Consider the following 18,652-nt stretch of genomic DNA (forward strand, 5'->3'; position numbering starts at 1 on the left):
CCCCACAATGGTAAATTATACCATATACCAACTTAAAAAATCCTATAGGTATTATGCTCATATGGAAGATATTGCAATAGACAAATCACATGGCTGTCACACTGACCTTGACATATGGTCACAAGCTGTCCTCTAATTTCAGTCATCATGACCCATTCATATAGATATAGTTGTCCTATTCAACCCTTGGCAAATGGTTCAGGAATAGTGTCACATGATAAACTCACAGTTCAGAGGAAATCTGGTTGAATAGGGCAAAAAGCACAGCAAACAGTGATCCGTTTATTCGTGATTTGTTTTAAACTTGATAACCTTACTACTAGTTGGCAGAAAGTATTTATAAATCACTAGGGTAAATGTTAAAATAGACTGAAACAAGTTGCATACAAATCAGTTCGTTCATTTGGTATGAAAATATTTTATTAAAACCACCTCCCTATCGCTGAAATATTTGGAGTTCTTATCTCCAAAAACTTAAAAATTATAAAAACATCTTGTGTTTTTTTATTTAAACATTAAGTTAAAAACATTACAGCAAAAGGGTCTTAATATCTTCTTTTAGTCAATGTTTCCACAATTGAAACTCAACAGGGATATCATTGTAATGAAAACAAAACACACACAAAAAAAAAACCGGCCAGTCAAAATCTACAAATATTATTTGAGTAATGTTAGCATATTTACAGCAAAACCATTAATTGATTCTTTTCCTTATCTTCAGTTTTAATACAACATTCAAGCTTCATTGAGGTGGTACAATAAATTCACAAGGCAACGCTCCACGTTTGCCAAATGACGCTTTATAAAGTCTGAAAAACTCGGTTTGTGATGAAGAACCAAGCATCCTATGCATATGCATCCCACAACAGTTGGACTTTGCTTTCTTGCCAGCAGTATTCAAGATTAGCACTGACATGGGAGAAGCTCATATGGTCTTGTTTAAAAAGAGGCCTCTATGACTCTTCTTTATGTGTTTGTTCGGCAGATTTGTTTTCTGCTAAAGGTTCTGAGGCTTTTGAGTCTGCTATGGCAGCAGTGGAAGGTGCTGGAACATCTGGCTTGGCTTCAGGTTCTTTAGTAGAGTTTGCACTGGGCTCGTTGGTATTCGCTGCAAGTCTCTCATTGGGTTCCTCGTTGGTGACAGCCAGTCGATCGAGTCTGTCGTCTCGGTCCCATCGTGTGCTTCTCTCTCTGCTCCCTGCGGACCGCCTGGTCCGTTCTTCACCGTCCCGTCCTTTATCTCGATCCCTCTCTCCGTCCGGACTTCTCCTCCAGTCCCTGCGTTCCCTCTCTCTGTCCCACCCGCCTTGTTTTTCCGGCTCCTCGTGCCAGCCTCCAAATCTTTCACGGCTGTCTGGCCTCTCCCCGCCACGACCCTCGCCGAAAGGGCGCCGCCCTCCGTACCAGTCCGGTTCTCGATCTCTGCCCCTTCCTAACCCGGGACGCTCGCCTCTGAACGGCCTCGCCTCGTGATCATTCGGCCCGTCTGGTCTGGGTCCGCTCGGCCTCATAAAGGGAGGTCCGGGAGGGGGGAATGGGCCCCTCATACCATGAGGAGGGGGCGGCATGCCGAAGGCCCCAGGTGGTGGCTCGCGGTGCATCATCTGAGGTGGACCCCTGGGTGGCATCATCTGTGGGGGGATGGGTGGCATACCAGGGCGAGGAGGTGGAATGGGGAAGCGCTGCATGTGTGGGGGCGGCATCCCTGGGGGGCGCTGGAGAGGCATCATACCCGGCCTTGAACCTAGAAGACCCGGTGGAGACTGCATGCCCATCCCTGGTGGACCTCCAGGAGGCACTTGGTTTCCTGAGGAGCAAATATTTGTGATTAGTAATTTTTTAACATAAATGAATGAATTTATTCAGCAAGAATAAACTAAATTGCTCAAAAGTGATAATAAAGACATTTATCTTTTAAACTTTCTATTCATCAAAGAATCCTGGAAAAAAATGTATCACTGTGTGTTACACATAGATGCTAAAACCCACCTGAGTTGAACCCATCTGTTCCATCACTGCTGATTCTTGGGACCATACCTGCTGGATCGTTCGAAAGGTCTTCAACTGAGCTGCCAACTACAGGAATTAAAGAGAAAAAATCAGCTCAGTGTTACTGTCAAGATGGGAAATTCAAAGAAACTAAACAGGTTTGCTGGTCAAGACTATAAAATTAGATAGGGTGTATAACAAAGACCGGCCAACCTGGAGGCATGCCGATCCCTGCTGTAGGTGGAGGAGGCCCAGTGGCACCCAGAGGAGGCATGGCACCCGGGGGGAGAAATCCTGAAGCAAAGAATGCGTGTTAGAAACTCGGCACAATACTTATCCAAAAACAAAACACTTATCCTTACTACATATTTAAACTAAACTTTGATCAACATCAGCACTAGTTCTGTTGTACCTGGTGGCATCTGCATGGGGTTAAAGCCTGGCCGAATGAAGGGACCCGGGGGTGGGGGAACCCCAGGTGGGAATGAGGGGGGTGGGATGTTCATGGGTCCTGAGAATACTGGAGGTGGGACACCAACTGCTCCCATTGGCTGGACAGGAGGAACCTGAGGTTGAACGAAAAAGGAAAAATGAATAAAAAAGGACCAAACCCAAACCTTTAGGAAAATGAACCAGGGCATTAGGAATTACCTGCATAGGTACTACAGTTGGGGTCTCCTCTACTTTTCCCACCTCAGGTCTGCCATTCTGTGACTCTTCAGCTTTCTCTAGCTCAATCTGAGAGCCCCTCCACTCTGTAAATGGGCAAACCATATGTTATGATGTATGCTTAATGTCTAGAGGAATTACATTACCAATTAGTTCCAATATTTACCTGGTGCAAGAGTATCAGGGTCCAGCATCCCTCCTTCTCTGAACACATCCAGGTCCTCCATCTTTGCCTTGGACCATGGTACGTAGGTTACACCCAATTCCACATCCCAATACTGCTTGAACTCAGCCTTAATGCCCTTATTCAGAGCCCAGGCAATCTGGAGAAATATAGTGATGCAATGAGTTTAAAAAAAATAGTAATATTTATAGTAATACATTTTCATACATACTACCATTACAAAGTTTGGGGTCAGTAAAGGTGATGATACACAGGGCAACTTTTTGAGCAATGTTGCCGTCAACGGGCATTCAGATGAGACACAGGCCCCACGACCGATCTAAATTATCCAGATAGAAATGTATTGCCCATTTTCAATGGGAAAGTGCCCAAGCAACAATCACTCGGCAAGACTGCCCAGCAACATTGCTCAAAAAGTTGCCCTGTGTATCATCACCTTCAGATTTTATTTAAAGAAATTAAAACTGTATGACAGTAAAAGTTATCCAATAAGAAAACATGCGCATAAACTGCGATAAAAACACATTTAACAAATTATTTCCTCGATGCGCATAAAAAAAGACAAGACTTTGAGATGGGACGGCATAACTGGACTAACCAGCGGACAGTTCTCATTGCACAGCATCTGAAATGCTGTTTTGGTTGTTCTCAAATGCCTGAGCAAAGTCTGTCAAAGCATTTCAGTATAATTACCTACCAGAACTGTTTTACACGACTGTGTTCCCAAACAGCCGGGATCTGCCTCCAAAAGCAAGATAACTTTATTGCGTTCCGTCTACGTGCTCTGAGGCACAAATAAATGTATTATATACGAAATTATTATATACAGTGGCTTCTCCTACCGCAGCAACTTCCATTTTTCTTAGTGATATTTGGCGCCAGTTTATCAGGAAGTGATGATTTTGTTCTCTTCGGCTAACTGGATAAAAACTGTTCTTTATTCGCAAATGTTTTCTGCAATATTCCATTTTAAAAGTGCAATTATGGATGGAAACATAACTACTGAAAACTGAAGTAATGATGCTGAAAATTATTACATTTTTAAATAAAGAGTAATACATCACAGTTTTTACAGTATTTTTGATCAAATAAATGCAGACTTGGTGAGCATAAGAAACTTCGTTTTAAAAATCCATACTGACCCCAAACTTTTGAATGTTATTGTACATTTTGTGGTGAACTATACCTTAAAAATATTCACTGTTACTAGAAAGACAATGCTTCAGAAGCTCTAGAATATCTCTCTAAATCAGTGGTCGCCAACCCGTCGATCGCGATCGACTGGTAGATCTTTATCACTGTCCCGGTAGCTCCCGAAAATAAAAACGTTTTCAGTTTTGCAAGCATCTGTATTTCTTAATCCAACTGCTTTATTTTCAATGAAGTGACCAATCAGATAAAAGAAGAGCACCCGTAAATTAACTGTCGCAAACGTCAATATGGATCTCCATGGTGATAGCCCGCGCGAGGTAACATACTAAAACTAGAATGGCGGAGGCTCCACGAAAGAAGGCGAAAACATACAATTTTCATCCAGAATGGGAACAGGAATTTCTGTTTACATTGGTAAAAGATAAGTGTGTATGTATGTTGTGCCACCAAAAACAAGCACTATGTAAAAGAGGGAATCTGGAGCGGCATCACATTACCAACCATCCGAAATTTAAAGACCGCTACCCGCAAAAGAGCGTGATTCGTGCACGGAAAGTTGACGAGCTGAGATCTGAGTTGAAGGCCCAGCAATCACTTTTTACAAAATCTGCGGATCAAAATAAGGCTGCTACTGAAGCATCGTTTCGTGTAAGTCACTTTCTGGCTAAAAACAAAAAGCCTTTTACGGATGGCGAATTATTCAAGGAAGCCATGGCCATTACTGCAGAGACTATTTTCAAGGATTTCAAAAACAAAGACGACATAAAAGCCTCACTCCGTGCTGTACCTCTCGGCCCTGCATCAGTGGCAAGGAGGGTCGAGTCACTGTCAGAGGACGTGGATCGACAGGTGTTAAAGGACTTGTCACTCTGTGAATATTTTTCACTGCAGTTCGATGAATCTCTGGATGCAGTGGACACAGCTCAGCTTGTTGTTTTTGTCAGAATGGCTTTCCAGGATTCTACAACAAAAGAGGACTTCCTCACTCTTTTGCACTTAAAGGAGAGAACGCGAGGTGAGGATATTTACACTGAGTTTAAAAAATATGTAAGCGAAAATGATATCCCCATTCATAAACTGGTAGCAATTACCACCGACGGAGCACCGGCGATGCGTGGCGTGCGCCTTGGTTTTATAGCACTGTGCCGTAATGACCCTGATTTTCCCGAGTTCAAGAATTATCATTGTGTCATTCATCAGCAGGCCTTAGCAGGGAAAGTCGTAGATTTTTCACACGTAATGTCATTGGTGGTCAAACTGATAAACTCGATACGAGCAAAAGCACTTCAGCGTCGCTTATTCAAGGCGTTACTGGATGAGCTCGATGCCGCGTACGGAGACCTACTACTTCATGCTGATGTGCGGTGGTTGAGCCGAGGGAAAGTGCTCCAGCGGTTTGTTGACTTACTGCCTGAGATAAAGACATTTCTATCTGCAAGAAACGAGGAGCACAAGGAACTGTCAGATGATTCGTGGCTGTGTGACCTGGGGTTTCTGACAGACTTGACCGCAAAGCTGAATACACTCAATAACGAGCTCCAGGGAAAAGACCGACACCTGCCACACATGATCAGCGCAGTGAATGCTTTTAAGTCTAAGCTCGGTGTTTGGATCACACAGCTTAAAAACGGGAGGCTAACACACTTTCCCAACCTGGAAAAAATGTCACAGAGCATTAAAGACAAGGACATTTTTCACCCTGAGAAATACTGTGCTCACCTGGACAAAGTTGCAACAGAGTTCAATATGCGTTTTGGTGAGTTAAACGAAATGGAATGCATTGCTGCATTTGTCTCAAACCCATTCATGCTCATTGATATAGAACAGGTTGCAGCCAAATTCCAGCAAGTATTTTCTTTGTCAAGTGGAGTTGACATGGAGATGGTTGATTTGCAAAATGACATTGAGCTGAAAGCCAGATCAAGGGACAGTGACTTTTGGGGACTTGTCAACAGAGAAAAGTTTCCGCTCCTCACTGCATGTGCACTAAAAGTGAGTGCTTATTTTGGATCAACTTACCTCTGTGAAATGGCATTTTCACAGATGAAAATAATCAAATCAAAATACAGGAGCCGCCTTACTGACAGACACCTCACAGACTGCCTCAAACTGGCTGTCTCTAGCTATGAGCCAGACTTCAGAGGACTCACAGAGAGTATTCAGTCACAGCCATCACACTGACTTGAGTGAGTAACATTACTGCAACAGTTTTGCCTTCTGGTGACATTGAGAAAAGTGATGTTGCATATGATGGGACATAACTGCACTTATCTTAATTGAGATTGTTGATAATTTTGTTTGCACAGTTCATTTATAAAATGTTAAGGGTTTGTAGTACCGTCAGAAACTTCAGTGAATAAGCACTTTACTGCTGACAATGGCATTTTTCTTGAGTTCAGTGCCACTTTCTGATTATATGATGGTTGCTTCCGGGTTAAGTAAAAAAAGAAAAAGAAAATAACATTTAATGTATATTAAATTCAAATACAATTCAAATACTAAATAAAAGGCCTCAAGTTGGAAGTACAATCTGGGCTGTCTTTTTCGATTCTTCGATAGGTAGTAGATCTTGCCTTTCATTAAGGCCGAGGTCAGGGATCTTCGGCTTGAAAAGGTTGGTGACCACTGCTCTAAATGATCAATTACCGGTATAATAAAGTTCTACTTTGACATTGACAACTTTAACCAAAACAATGCAAATTATAATTATCTTTCAATCACTTTCTTTCACTCTCCTAAGATGGAGAATACAGTCCTGGTCAGATTTATTGGCACTCTTGGTAAATATGAACAAAGAAGCCTGTGAAAATAAATCCGCAGTTAATCCTTTGGACCTTTTATTAAAAAATAAATAATTAATATAAAAAACCCACAAAAATCTAACCTTTCATCGAAGTAAAACAATTGAAAATTTGGGGGAAATCTAATTATGAAATAAATGTTTTTCTCTAATACACATTAGCCACAATTAATGGCACCCTTTTATTAAATACTTTTTGCAACCTCCTTTTGCCAAGATAACAGCTCTGAGTCTTCTTCTATAACGCCTGATGAGTTTGGAGAACACCTGACAAGAGATCAGAGACCATTCCTCCAATACATTATATTGTAATAATATTTCGCAATATTACTGTTTTTACTGTATTTTTGATCAAATAAATGCAGCCTTGGTGCCCATAAGTGTCATCTTTTAAAAACACTAAAAATTCTTAAACAAAACATAAGAAAAAATATTATCGATATACATGAATATATAAATATTTTTACTTTATATGTTTTTACATATTTATGCATTTTGATCATTTTTTTAAATAAAGTTTAATTATTATTATTTTTTTAATCAAATCTAATAAAATAATCATCTGATACCTTAATGGCTTTCTGGTTGACTTTGTATGGACCTCTGCTTAGTTTCTGCAGGGCTCGATAGGCATCCTGACGATGGATCATGACAATGTAGGCACAACCACGAGGAGGAATCATCTATCAAAATCAGACAAGACAAAATGAGACTTTAGCACAGAAATCAACTTTTTATGTCAAGGAGAACTTAAATATGCTAAACATAAAACTCTAATTCTAAAAAACATACATTAATTGAATCTATCTGCCCAAACTCCTCTAGTAAACAGGCCACGTCCTGCTGCTGCGTCCTCTTATCCAGCTGACCCACCCATAGAGTTGTACTGCACACTGAAAGAGAGAAACAACATCTTTATTGTAGGTACTGAAGGTTCAGTACTGTTTCGCATACTTTATAGTAGGCAAATACGCATAATCGGGACTGGACTGGAGGCTATAGCATTGAAAGTGGCCTTGCTTACCACTGAGAGTGTTATTCTTTATAAGAGGAAGGCCTTTCTGTCGTCGTTCTCGTTCCTTTTCTCTGTCTCTCCTTTCCTGAGACCGTGAGCGAGGTGACTGACGTCGCCGTTCTCGAGAACGGGAGCGAGATCGCCGATGCCGCATTCGTCTGGTGCGGGAATTGGATCGAGACCTTCTTCTTTTAGGAGACCTGAAACAAAACAACATTTAAAGTCACCATAAATCAAAATTTAACATTCTTTTAATATTTTTATTTTATGGAATATTGCAATATTATAAATGATTAATCATTGCACATTTTCATTTTTTTTGTGGCCTCATAATCTTCAATCAAAATAACTTTCTCTCCCCTCTTGCAGCGACATCTTACGATGTGTTTGCTGGCACAAGGGCGGGACAACATCCTGTCACTCACATGACATCACGGCAATAGCAAACCACAACCATCCAATCAATTCCCCAGGGAACAAAAGTCCTGCCCTACATTTTTTCTTGATCAAGAAGCCTTTTCACTCAGATATACGTCACAATAGAGAAGAAAAAACTATCACAACCTCCGCTTCAAAAAAAATGTGTTTTTCATAGAGGCACAATGTTAGAATTTTGATTAGTTTAGTGATTTGTTGCAGGGTTTCCCAACCGGGGTGCCGCGGCAACCTGGGGTGCCTTCTGGCGAGAGCAGGGGTGCCGTGTAAAAACCCCATCAAACATTTAAAAATTGCTAAAATGTGTAAAAAAAAAATTAAAAAAAAATTACCATCAATCTCGGATCGTCGGAAGTCTCTAATAACAACAAATAATGCGCACAAATTTATAATAAAAATGCAAATCCTAAGTTTTCGGGGTTGAATTGCGGAGGTTGCGCTTGCGCATGATTTTATTCCTGTGCCTCATTCCCAGTGCGTCCACATAAAGCTGCCTATTTTTCATTGTCACAACGTCCGTCTTGCCGCGTATTCACATAAACACATCGGTTATGTCCGTGCTGTTGTCAACGGTAACGCGTGCGATTCATGTTTTTCAGTTTAACGCGTTAAAAATATTTAACGCAATTAAAGCAGCATCCGTTTTTTTCTTTCATCCTTTGGCTAGCGTTACATTATATAATCACGTTCTTCTTCATGCAAATGCTTTTAAACCATGCAAGCGAGAAAATACAAAAGAGAATGCGCTGAACGCAGACGCACAGAACGATGCGCGCCAGAATCGACTTCTCTTTCACGGTTTCGCTTTGAGTATCCTCATGAGAGCAGTCTTAAATTAGTTAAATAAAGTCTTAAATGAACGTTAAGAGTTGTGAGAAAATGGGACGCATGTGGGATCCACATGTGCAGCACTGACATCAGAATCAAATAACACTTCATTCATAAAAAGATGCCATTAAACAATTATTTGAAATATACTGTCTTTATGTTGTTTCTACATTAATTTGGAGATTAACTGTGAAATTATTACATAAAATATATTAAAAACAAGCTATCTTGTGCAATTATAACAAAATTATCCCAATATAAAAACACATATACTCTGAGTGAGCAAACATTTAGGTGAGATTTGCAATGGTAATTGAGCAATGTTTATATATGAATAAAAGCCTTAATTAAATATGTCATCATGTGAAGTGATCTCTTCAGAAGAAATTAATGATTTCCTAGACTTTAAATGGATGAACAACATTTTTTTATAATATTAAAAATATCTATATGACAGTAGGCCTATACGGCAGTTCTTTGTAAATTGATACATTTCAAGGTATAGTATCAAAGTAGTATCGTGACAACACTAGTGTAGGGTGCCACACATTTTTTACAATTTTCAAAGGGTGCCTTGACTGAAAAAAGGTTGGGAAACACTGATTTGTTGTACACACCTCGACCCTGAGCGTGACCTTGATCTTTTCCCATCGGGCAGAGGCCTGGTGGATGCATCTGAATTCATCATTTCCTGTGCCACAAGTTATCAAGGATTAGTTTTAAATTCAACAGCAGCTTAACAGTTATGAAATAATTTTCAAAATCATTTTACCTGATGCTGATGTCCAGCCATGAGCTGATTGAAGCTGTCGTTCTGAGAAGGGAACGCTGTGTGTGGCTGTCCCATCAGAGGCATCATGCCTGGGTAGGGCTGAGAGGTCATAAGACCAAAGCCTTGGACCTGTCCATTTGAAGGTAGAACAACCTGAGCACACAACAAATACAAACCAAAACATGACCGTGGATTTATTAAATAAATGTCATCAAAATGAGATTTCAGCCCAAAATTATGCTTTATAACAAGGCTGTGGTAATCTTACCTGTTGATGCTGTGATACAGTCATCATATGTTGTTGAAAGTGCTGCATCTGATTGGCTGGAGGAAATCCTGGGACGGTCTGCTCAGGAAATCCCCTGCGAAAAGAAAGACGGACGAAAGAAACTGAAAAATCTGCACAAAACTGAGCAGATGATATACTGTATATCACAGTTCAACATATCGTAAAGGAGATGCTACTCACATAGTAGGTTGGACAGATGGCGTTTCATCCTTCTTGGCTTCCTCACCGGCTTCTGGCTCATCATCATAGTCAAAGCGGTCCAGAAGTGTCTGAAAAAAAGAGGTAGAAAGAGAACGTCAACATCTTTACACCCACCAGGGATGCACAGAACAACACATTTCAAAAATAAATCAGGTGGGTCTTGGGGTCACCTGACTCTGTTCAGACACATTTCTTGGGCACATTGTAATTAAAGCACTGCCACACAAAAGTATTATAGAAATAAACATAAAAAATAATAATAATAAGATAGATCATTTAAAAGAAAACAAACTTTTATATAATTAATATACACTATTGTTCATAAGTTTGGTAAACTGGTGAGAATTTTTTATGTTTTTGAAAGAAGTCTCTTATGCTCACATTTATTTGATCAAATAATGAACAAAACCAGTAATATTGTGAAATATTATTACAATTTAAAATAACCATTTCACATTTTAAAATATATTAAAGGAACACGCCGACTTTTTGGGACTTTAGCTTATTCACCGTATAGCTTATTGGGAGCAGTATGCTAGCTGGAGCCGTTTACCTCCAGTATTTGTGCTAAGCTAGGCTAGCGGTGTCAGACAGAGTTACGGCACACACGGAGTTGAGAAGGGTATGTATGGACTTATCTAACTCTGGGGGATACGGGGAATAAGCTAAAGTCCCAAAAAGTCGGCGTGTTCCTTTAAAATAAAATGCATTCCTGAACTGACAAAGCTGAATTCATTGTCACACGATCTTTCAAAAATAATTTTGATATGCTGATTTGGTGAGAAACATTATTATCAATCTTTAAGTTGTGCTGCATAATATTTTTGTGTAAATTGTGATGCATTTTCATGATTCTTCAGCATTTAATTTAAACGAAATAATGTACATAAAAATGTATTTAATGTCACTTTTTAACAATTTAGTGTTGAATAAAACAATTAATTTCCATAAAAAAAGAAACTTTTTCAATGGTCTAGATATATTTAGAGAGAGACACATGATTAGTTGGTTGTTGGATGACATGCCTTATAACCCCTTTCCTTTCACTGTGTTTTCAGATATGTTACTGTCTGTTTTTAAATAGCCATGAGCAAGCTCAAAAACAACTGATCTCTGTTATTTCACCGTGTCAAAAGTGGCTTTCTTTTCCACAGGCTGTGGTGCGGGATGGGTGTGCTGATGTGTGAGGGTGGAAGAGGTGGCAGTCACAGCCTGGGCCTGTAGGTGGAGGTGACTCCTGTTATTGTCCACAGCTGGAGACTGAGGTTTCCCCGGCGGTTGAAAGTTCTGCAGAATCTGCTGAAGCTTCACAAAACAGCCAACATATGAATATCCCGACAGGATTGAAAAGATTTCATTCGTTTCATTTCATTTCATTTTCGTTTCTCATTTTTTATGCTGAGAACATCCAAAGGTGTTCGAAGGTGTTTATGTGCAAACAACTGACATGCAGGGAATCCAGTGAATTCATTCAACTAACCTGCTGTCCTTGAGAAGACTGAATTAGTTGAGCAACAGCCGCAAAGGCATCTGAGTTCTGAAGCTGAGGAGCAGCTGCTGCGGCCGAGTTTGCCGTCGACACAGGATGAGCCTCTTGATCCCTCACCGGAGACTGTGGGGATGCTGCAGAAACACATCAATAATGAAGTTATTATATGTTAGTACAGTAGTGTGTGTTAAAGGAGAACTCCGGTCAATTTTAACATTGAGCTAATTTTTTTGTAAATTTGGAGTGCTGTCAATACAGAGAACAACGACAAAAATCGGCGTTGCCTACACCATATTATCCTCTTTTTAAAATTTGCACCCTGTTGACTTCAATGGGGCAAGTTTTAAACCTGCTTTTAGCCTCTTAACATCCTTGATGTGTCATTACAAGTGCACAGCCATTGTGAGTGATACCTTCAGAGTGAACACGGGTGAATCTGACTGCAGTAGATGTGAAAGATATGAATAAAAATGTTATTTCAGCCAGCGCACATACCTGTATTTACATCCTGTTTTCGGTCGAAGTCCAAAGTAGTCGATTGTCGAGTTCACGCGCGTGATCATAGGTAACTAAACATATGCGCGTGAACTCGACAATCGACTACTTTGGACTTCGACCGAAAACAGGATGTAAATACAGGTATGTGCGCTGGCTGAAATAACATCATTTTTATTCATATCTTTCACATCTACTGCAGTCAGATTCACCCGTGTTCACTCTGAAGGAATCACTCACATGGCTGTGCACTTGTAATGACACATCAAGGATGTTAAGAGGCTAAAAGCAGGCTTAAAACTTGCCCCATTGAAGTCAACAGGGTGCAAATTTTAAAAAGAGTATAACACGGTGTAGGCAACACCGATTTTTGTCGTTGTTCTCTATATTGACAGCACTCCAAATTTACAAAAAAATTAGCTCAATGTTAAAATTAACCGGAGTTCTCCTTTAACACTCTCATACTTGTGAGCTGCGAGGCAAGGTTGTACAGCAAAACAAATGTCATACCAAACAAGCAGCACTAAAAATCACAGCGATATTCATAATGTTGCAAATCAGTGTTTTACCCGCATCAGGGCCGCTGTCAAAGCCTGTTGAGCTGCTGGATCCAGCAGCCATGTCCAAGAGAGGCTGGATTACTTCAATTTTAAACACTCCATTCTTCTGCCATAGGTTCAGCACTCTCACTATCTTACTCTGGAGGAGGAAGAGAAATATCATAAAGTGAACATTTGATTCAAATCATTTAAACCACACAATGAGGGTACTGAACAAGGAAAATATTCTTACCCGATCTTCTGTGGGACACAAGCAAAGATTCTCAAAAGTCCCTGCAATGTTTTTTGTGAACCTGGGTCCAAATACATCTTTTTCTGCACCAAACTGATGCCGTGACTGTCTCACGATGGAGTCCACCACGTAGAGCCCTGGAACTTTGTACTCAGGTTTGCACTGTGCACATAATAGCATTTAGTAAATGAATACAACCAACAATCATCCAATTCGAAATCAGTTCAGATGGGCACCTACCTTCTTTATGAATTTTTCGACAATTTGAACAACATGCTTGTATAACTGGAAGACACAAACAATTGAGAAAGGATTGAAGGGAAGGTTTTCAAATACATGTTAAAGTATCTTTGACTAGGATGAGACATTTCTGAGGTACCTGCACAAACATACACTTAATTATATTAAAACCCAACAGGCATTGGGTACCGGGTGTGATGGGTGTCTGTCAAACTTACTTTAATGGCTTTTATGGCAGATTTGGTGATAGAGATCATCTTGGCCCTTGAGATGGGAGGCTTGGTGTCCATCAAGGAGAACAGCTGCAATGAAGCCATAAAATAATAATGCATATGATGCTAATAAGGGCTGAAGTAAAGTATGGAGCATGGAAACTTGATTACTGGGTAATATAACACTGGAAGCTTAACAATGCAGTCAATGAGTGGAAGCAACCTTAACTATAAGATGATGCACTATACTATAATTTTTACACTAAACATGAAAAGAACCATGGTATTGTTGTTGTTTTTTATGCCATGGTTTACCGGACATAAAGCATAGTAGTTATACCATGACAGAGTGCCATGTAATTACCATGAATATGGTAATGATTCAGTACAGCAGTATATATCAAAGTAGCATGCTATTACAAACTGATCCTATCTATGTTTTTGTAAGGGATATGTTGCAAAATTATAAAACAAGTTTCACTTCTTAAGATGAACAGCTTTATTATAAATTAACAGAACAGAAGGCCTTTCCATAATTTATGACACTTCTTACAAACACAGAACCATCGCATGGTTGAGCGTACTTTATTGGCACATTCAGACTTGCTATACTGAATTTCTTGTGGAAAGGAGGAAGGTGTTTTGAAGCTTGTACTTATGTCAAAGTTAAAATACTTCACCGTATTCCAGCTTACTATTCAGAGACAACTGTAATTATGATTGCAATTATGACTCTAAAATAAAGTCTGTAAGTAATTTGTACGCTGATGATTTCCCTGGAAAACGTAACACTGTGGGGCTTGATGTCGCTTTCACAATGTTGTTTATGGAGTGCAACAGTCTGGTTCCATAAGTAAAAATCCCATTCATTTTCTCTTTAGAGGAACTGATATTTAAAGATAGCTTATAAGCGTTAAATTATATACCTACTGTAAGCTAAAAGATTGTTAATCAATGATATATGTTTTTGTTTAGGTTTTGAACTGCAGAATTCCTGGTGAAAGACTGCATTACATTTTCGGCCACTATTTTCACATTGCAAAAGCATTATGGGAAATCCTTCCAGAACCAAGATTGCTAAAAAGATGGGCGGCACTAAGCATCCTGACCAGCACTGGTTCAACCAATAGCGTGAGCTTTGGGGCGGGACTAACGATTTGGCTGACCAATAACGCACGAGAGAGTGTGAGGGAAAACAAGCTTGAACACAATCATTGTTTCTGCAGTTCAGTTTTGATGTGTTTGTTGTAAAAATTACAAACTTCACCAATAAATATAAAAAATAAACACTTTTAACTTTAAAACGTTACACTGAATAAATGCCCATATTTACATTAACAACCTTGTTGAACTACAGTAGGCGGAGGTCTGACTTCTTAAAGGTACAGTAACGAACATTTCTTTTCAAAGATAAGAAAAGATAGGAAATTGTCGTTTACAACTACATTTTCACTGTTTTCGGTGCAAAAACTTCATGGGCATTAAGAAAATGGCACTAAGTGTCCATTCACAATAGTTCTGTCTTTGGTGGGACATCATTTTGCATAATTTAACCATTTCCGCCCACAACTGTTTATCTCGACTATCACGAGCAATGCAAAGTTATAAAAAGACTTAACTGTGACAGGTTATGGGTCTTCCCTAAATGAACTCAAGGCAGAGGAACTACACAGACACTGTGCGCAGACTGTAAACAACACGAGCACTAGTTTGAGTGACATCTCATAACATTAGCACAGATGTGCATTCATACATGTTAGATCCGGCGTACAATACATGCGAGGTGGCCAATTGCAGATCACGCTGCCTATTATGATTATTTGGACTGTTATTATGGCGTTCAAAGTATCGTAATAGACATATCAAAGCATTTACCCTAACATTTACTAAAGGACGGTTTCGTATGATATGCTAGATCCAACCTGGAAGCATGCAACTGCGCATTTTAAACACTGAGGCCTTCATCTGGCTTGGGCCGTTGCAACACATTGAACGCTTGTCCGCAACAAACCGCCATTTTACTGCCGTTTCATCTTATTGAACTCAAACACACCTCATGATTAAAAGCGTTGACGGCATCCATGGTGTCCCGTCTCTGCTTTGCAGTCACTTTCTCCGGTAAAATCAGAAATATGTGTGGTACTGTCCTCCAGCAGGCCGCCCCAACATGTCCGCCCCTGGCAGCAGACAGCTCGGACTCGGAGTCGGCGCGGTGCTCGCGGTGCAGGATGGGATTGAAAAACTGCTGTTGCGAAGAACGACCACTAGATGACGCTGAACGCACGCATGGAAAATCCAGAGTGAAAATCGTATTAATTTTGCACCGATTGATTTTAGAATATAAATATCTTTTTTATAGATGTAGGCTACACGTAATAGTTAACATTTAATTAATATAAACATAATTATACAAAAATGGCTTTAAAACCAAACACTGAAATTATATTGGCATGGTAAATGCAGACACTGCTAATTCATGTGTTAGTAGCCTACGCACCGCGTTAAATTCACTGGATGATATCTACTGATGTAGATTTAATGCTAAATGTAGACACTGCTAATTCTTATAAACTATTAATGAATAAAATTATCTTAAATCACCCTATATGACCAGCAATAAAATATTGAACACATAGCCGATTGACCAATCAGCATCCATCAAGGACATCTATGTATGTAATAAATAGGGGAGACTGGGGACAGTTGCATGGACAGTTGCAACAAGTCTTATTCCTCCAATCAGAAACATGCTAGAGTGATGACACTCATACTGCACATGCACAGTTAAGTTAGACCCCACCAAGAAGACAGAAGACATACTCAACATCTGTTGCTGCATTTATTGAACAAAACTTGTTATGGAGGTATGAAAGTAAATTTTTTCATGAGCTGTATTTTTGTCATACTGTCCTGACCTTTTGTATGAAATAATCAAAACTTACTTTGTTTGAATTATTATTATTATTTTACTTCTAAGTGACATGGTTAGTGTGTGTGTGTGTGTGTGTGTTAGTGTGATAGCATTAGTCAGTGTGTCTAACTAGCACATGATGTTATGTCATGGCTGATAGGGTTGATGACGGTTGCACCAAGGTGTAATAATTTAGTCATATTTATCAAATAACAGTTATTGAGTTTTGTTTGTTTATGTGTAGAACATAGGCCTACATAGATTCAGTGTGCAGGTGTTACAGATGCTATTCAATCTCTCCATATTTCAGTGTCAGACAGGAAGAATTGAACAATTTGCAATGCAACAAACTTTTATTAAACATGTATTTATTGTACAAAACTGCAACTGTTTAAAAAAACTGATTTAACACCTATTACATGCAGAGCTAACATTCAGGTAAATCTTAGCTAGTTTGGAGTTAGTGAAATGAAGCCTATGGGTTAGGGTTAGGGGCCTAAGCCTATAAAGAACCTTAAATTGAACTAAGCTCTGCCTTGCACATGGTGAGGAGGAATGCACTGTTTATTATTTTTATACGAAGTATGAGTGACTCCTGCTGTCGTCATTCCCTTTTAATTTTGATGCTACACCCTCTCCATGTAAAAACACTTCCCAGGTGACAGGTATAAAAAAAGTCTTCTCATGCGGAAATTACTTTGATGTGCGTGTGGAAGACCACAGTTCACGAAGTGCAGAGGAATTATTATTAAAAGTTTTCTGTTTCAGGTAGGCTATTTATTATAAAAAGTTTCAGTTTTCGGTTTGTTACTTGTTAATCGAGGCCTAGCCTACTGTTTAATAACGCTCGAGTTGTTTAATAAGGCGCTGTGCCGCGAACAGGTCTGGAAGACGGAAAACGAAGTTTTTTTTTTTTTTTTTATCATGCTGACAGATAAGCATATCTGCATATGTGTGATGAAATACATATTGTGTAAAAAAAACAAAAAAAAAAAAAAAACAGCGCATGACACTTACTAGTCTCTGTTTTACTTAGCTCCATCAGATGACATTCAGGCATTACATTCTCTTGCCGTTTACTGTCTATGTCAGGGACTATTTTTTCTGTGCAAAAATGGAAATTAATGATTATAAAACGGATTACTGCAAATTACTCAACAAACCTATTTTTTTTACAGTCTATGAAATGAGTGATTACATCGACCAGCATCCTTGTCTGTGTTTCCACATTGAGAGTCTCTTGTAGTGCACCCTGAGAATCCACTTTGTGGTATCGCCTGTCGAGTTTCTCCTGCATCTTGTCTGACATGAGTATTTTCTCTATCCAAATAAATTGTCTGTTGCTACTTGCACTTGGATCTTGGAATTCGTTATTGTTACAGAGCTTGCACTACTGTTTAATAGTGTACAATTGTTTTTAGCCATTGGGCGGACTGATTAAATGCATGAAATGAATAAACAAAGGTTACTTAATTTGTTTGCTTTTTTGCTGTGCTTACTATAATGGCATATTTTTGAAGGTATGGTAATGTATGCAAAAATATGAAAGACATGCATGCAAGCAATTCTAAGATCAGCACAATATTGTAATTTTTTTATATTTTACTCAAGAAAAAATGCATTAGATAGTGACATTCTGTTAGACCTACTAGAAAAACACATTGGTCCGTGTAATACATGAGTTACATTTACTTTGGAAAAATTACATTAGTTAAATTTAATACAGTAAGTTTGACTTTCAAGGAAAATGACATCTGGTTAATGTAATACAGTTAAGTTTAATTTTCTAGAAAATTACATTAGGTCAATGTAATACAGTTCAGTTTGATTTTAAGGAAAATTACATTAGGTCAATGTAATTCAGTTCAGTTTGATTTTAAGGAAAATTACATTAGGTCAATGTAATTGTGATAATTCAAATAGAAATAGTTTGATTACATCCAACAGACATGATTACATACAGCTTTATTAATGTAACAATTTTATGTGGAAATTTGCCACATGATTAATATACATTCAACTGATGAGGTATTTTTTTGAGTGTGCAACAAGAACCTCTGAACTAAATACAAAGTGCTTAAAGGATCCCATAAGTTCCAGCAAGAGCCGAAAAAGATTGTCAATGCTCCTCCAGTAGCCTAACCCTACTATAGGAGAAAGAGCTTTGAGGCACCTAAAT

General features: G+C 39.0%; 1 protein-coding gene across 1 annotated transcript; it reads right to left on the reverse strand.

Moving 5' to 3' along the window:
• Nucleotides 1-390: 390 nt before the first annotated feature.
• Nucleotides 391-15,775, reverse strand: scaf4a (SR-related CTD-associated factor 4a). Its single transcript, XM_084105010.1, has 20 exons — nt 15,616-15,775; nt 13,569-13,652; nt 13,351-13,395; nt 13,111-13,272; nt 12,888-13,017; nt 11,815-11,957; nt 11,460-11,639; nt 10,314-10,402; nt 10,113-10,206; nt 9,845-9,997; nt 9,690-9,763; nt 7,819-8,009; nt 7,587-7,687; nt 7,364-7,477; nt 2,825-2,981; nt 2,641-2,744; nt 2,402-2,555; nt 2,203-2,283; nt 1,990-2,076; nt 391-1,807 (listed from the first exon to the last, which is right to left on the reverse strand). The coding sequence occupies exons 1-20, from the start codon at nt 15,643-15,645 to the stop codon at nt 954-956; spliced, it is 3,027 nt and encodes a 1,008-aa protein (XP_083961136.1). The 5' UTR covers nt 15,646-15,775; the 3' UTR covers nt 391-953.
• Nucleotides 15,776-18,652: the final 2,877 nt, after the last annotated feature.

Source organism: Abramis brama, assembly GCF_963993115.1.
Source record: "Abramis brama genome assembly, chromosome: 25".
Lineage (NCBI taxonomy): Eukaryota > Metazoa > Chordata > Actinopteri > Cypriniformes > Leuciscidae > Abramis > Abramis brama.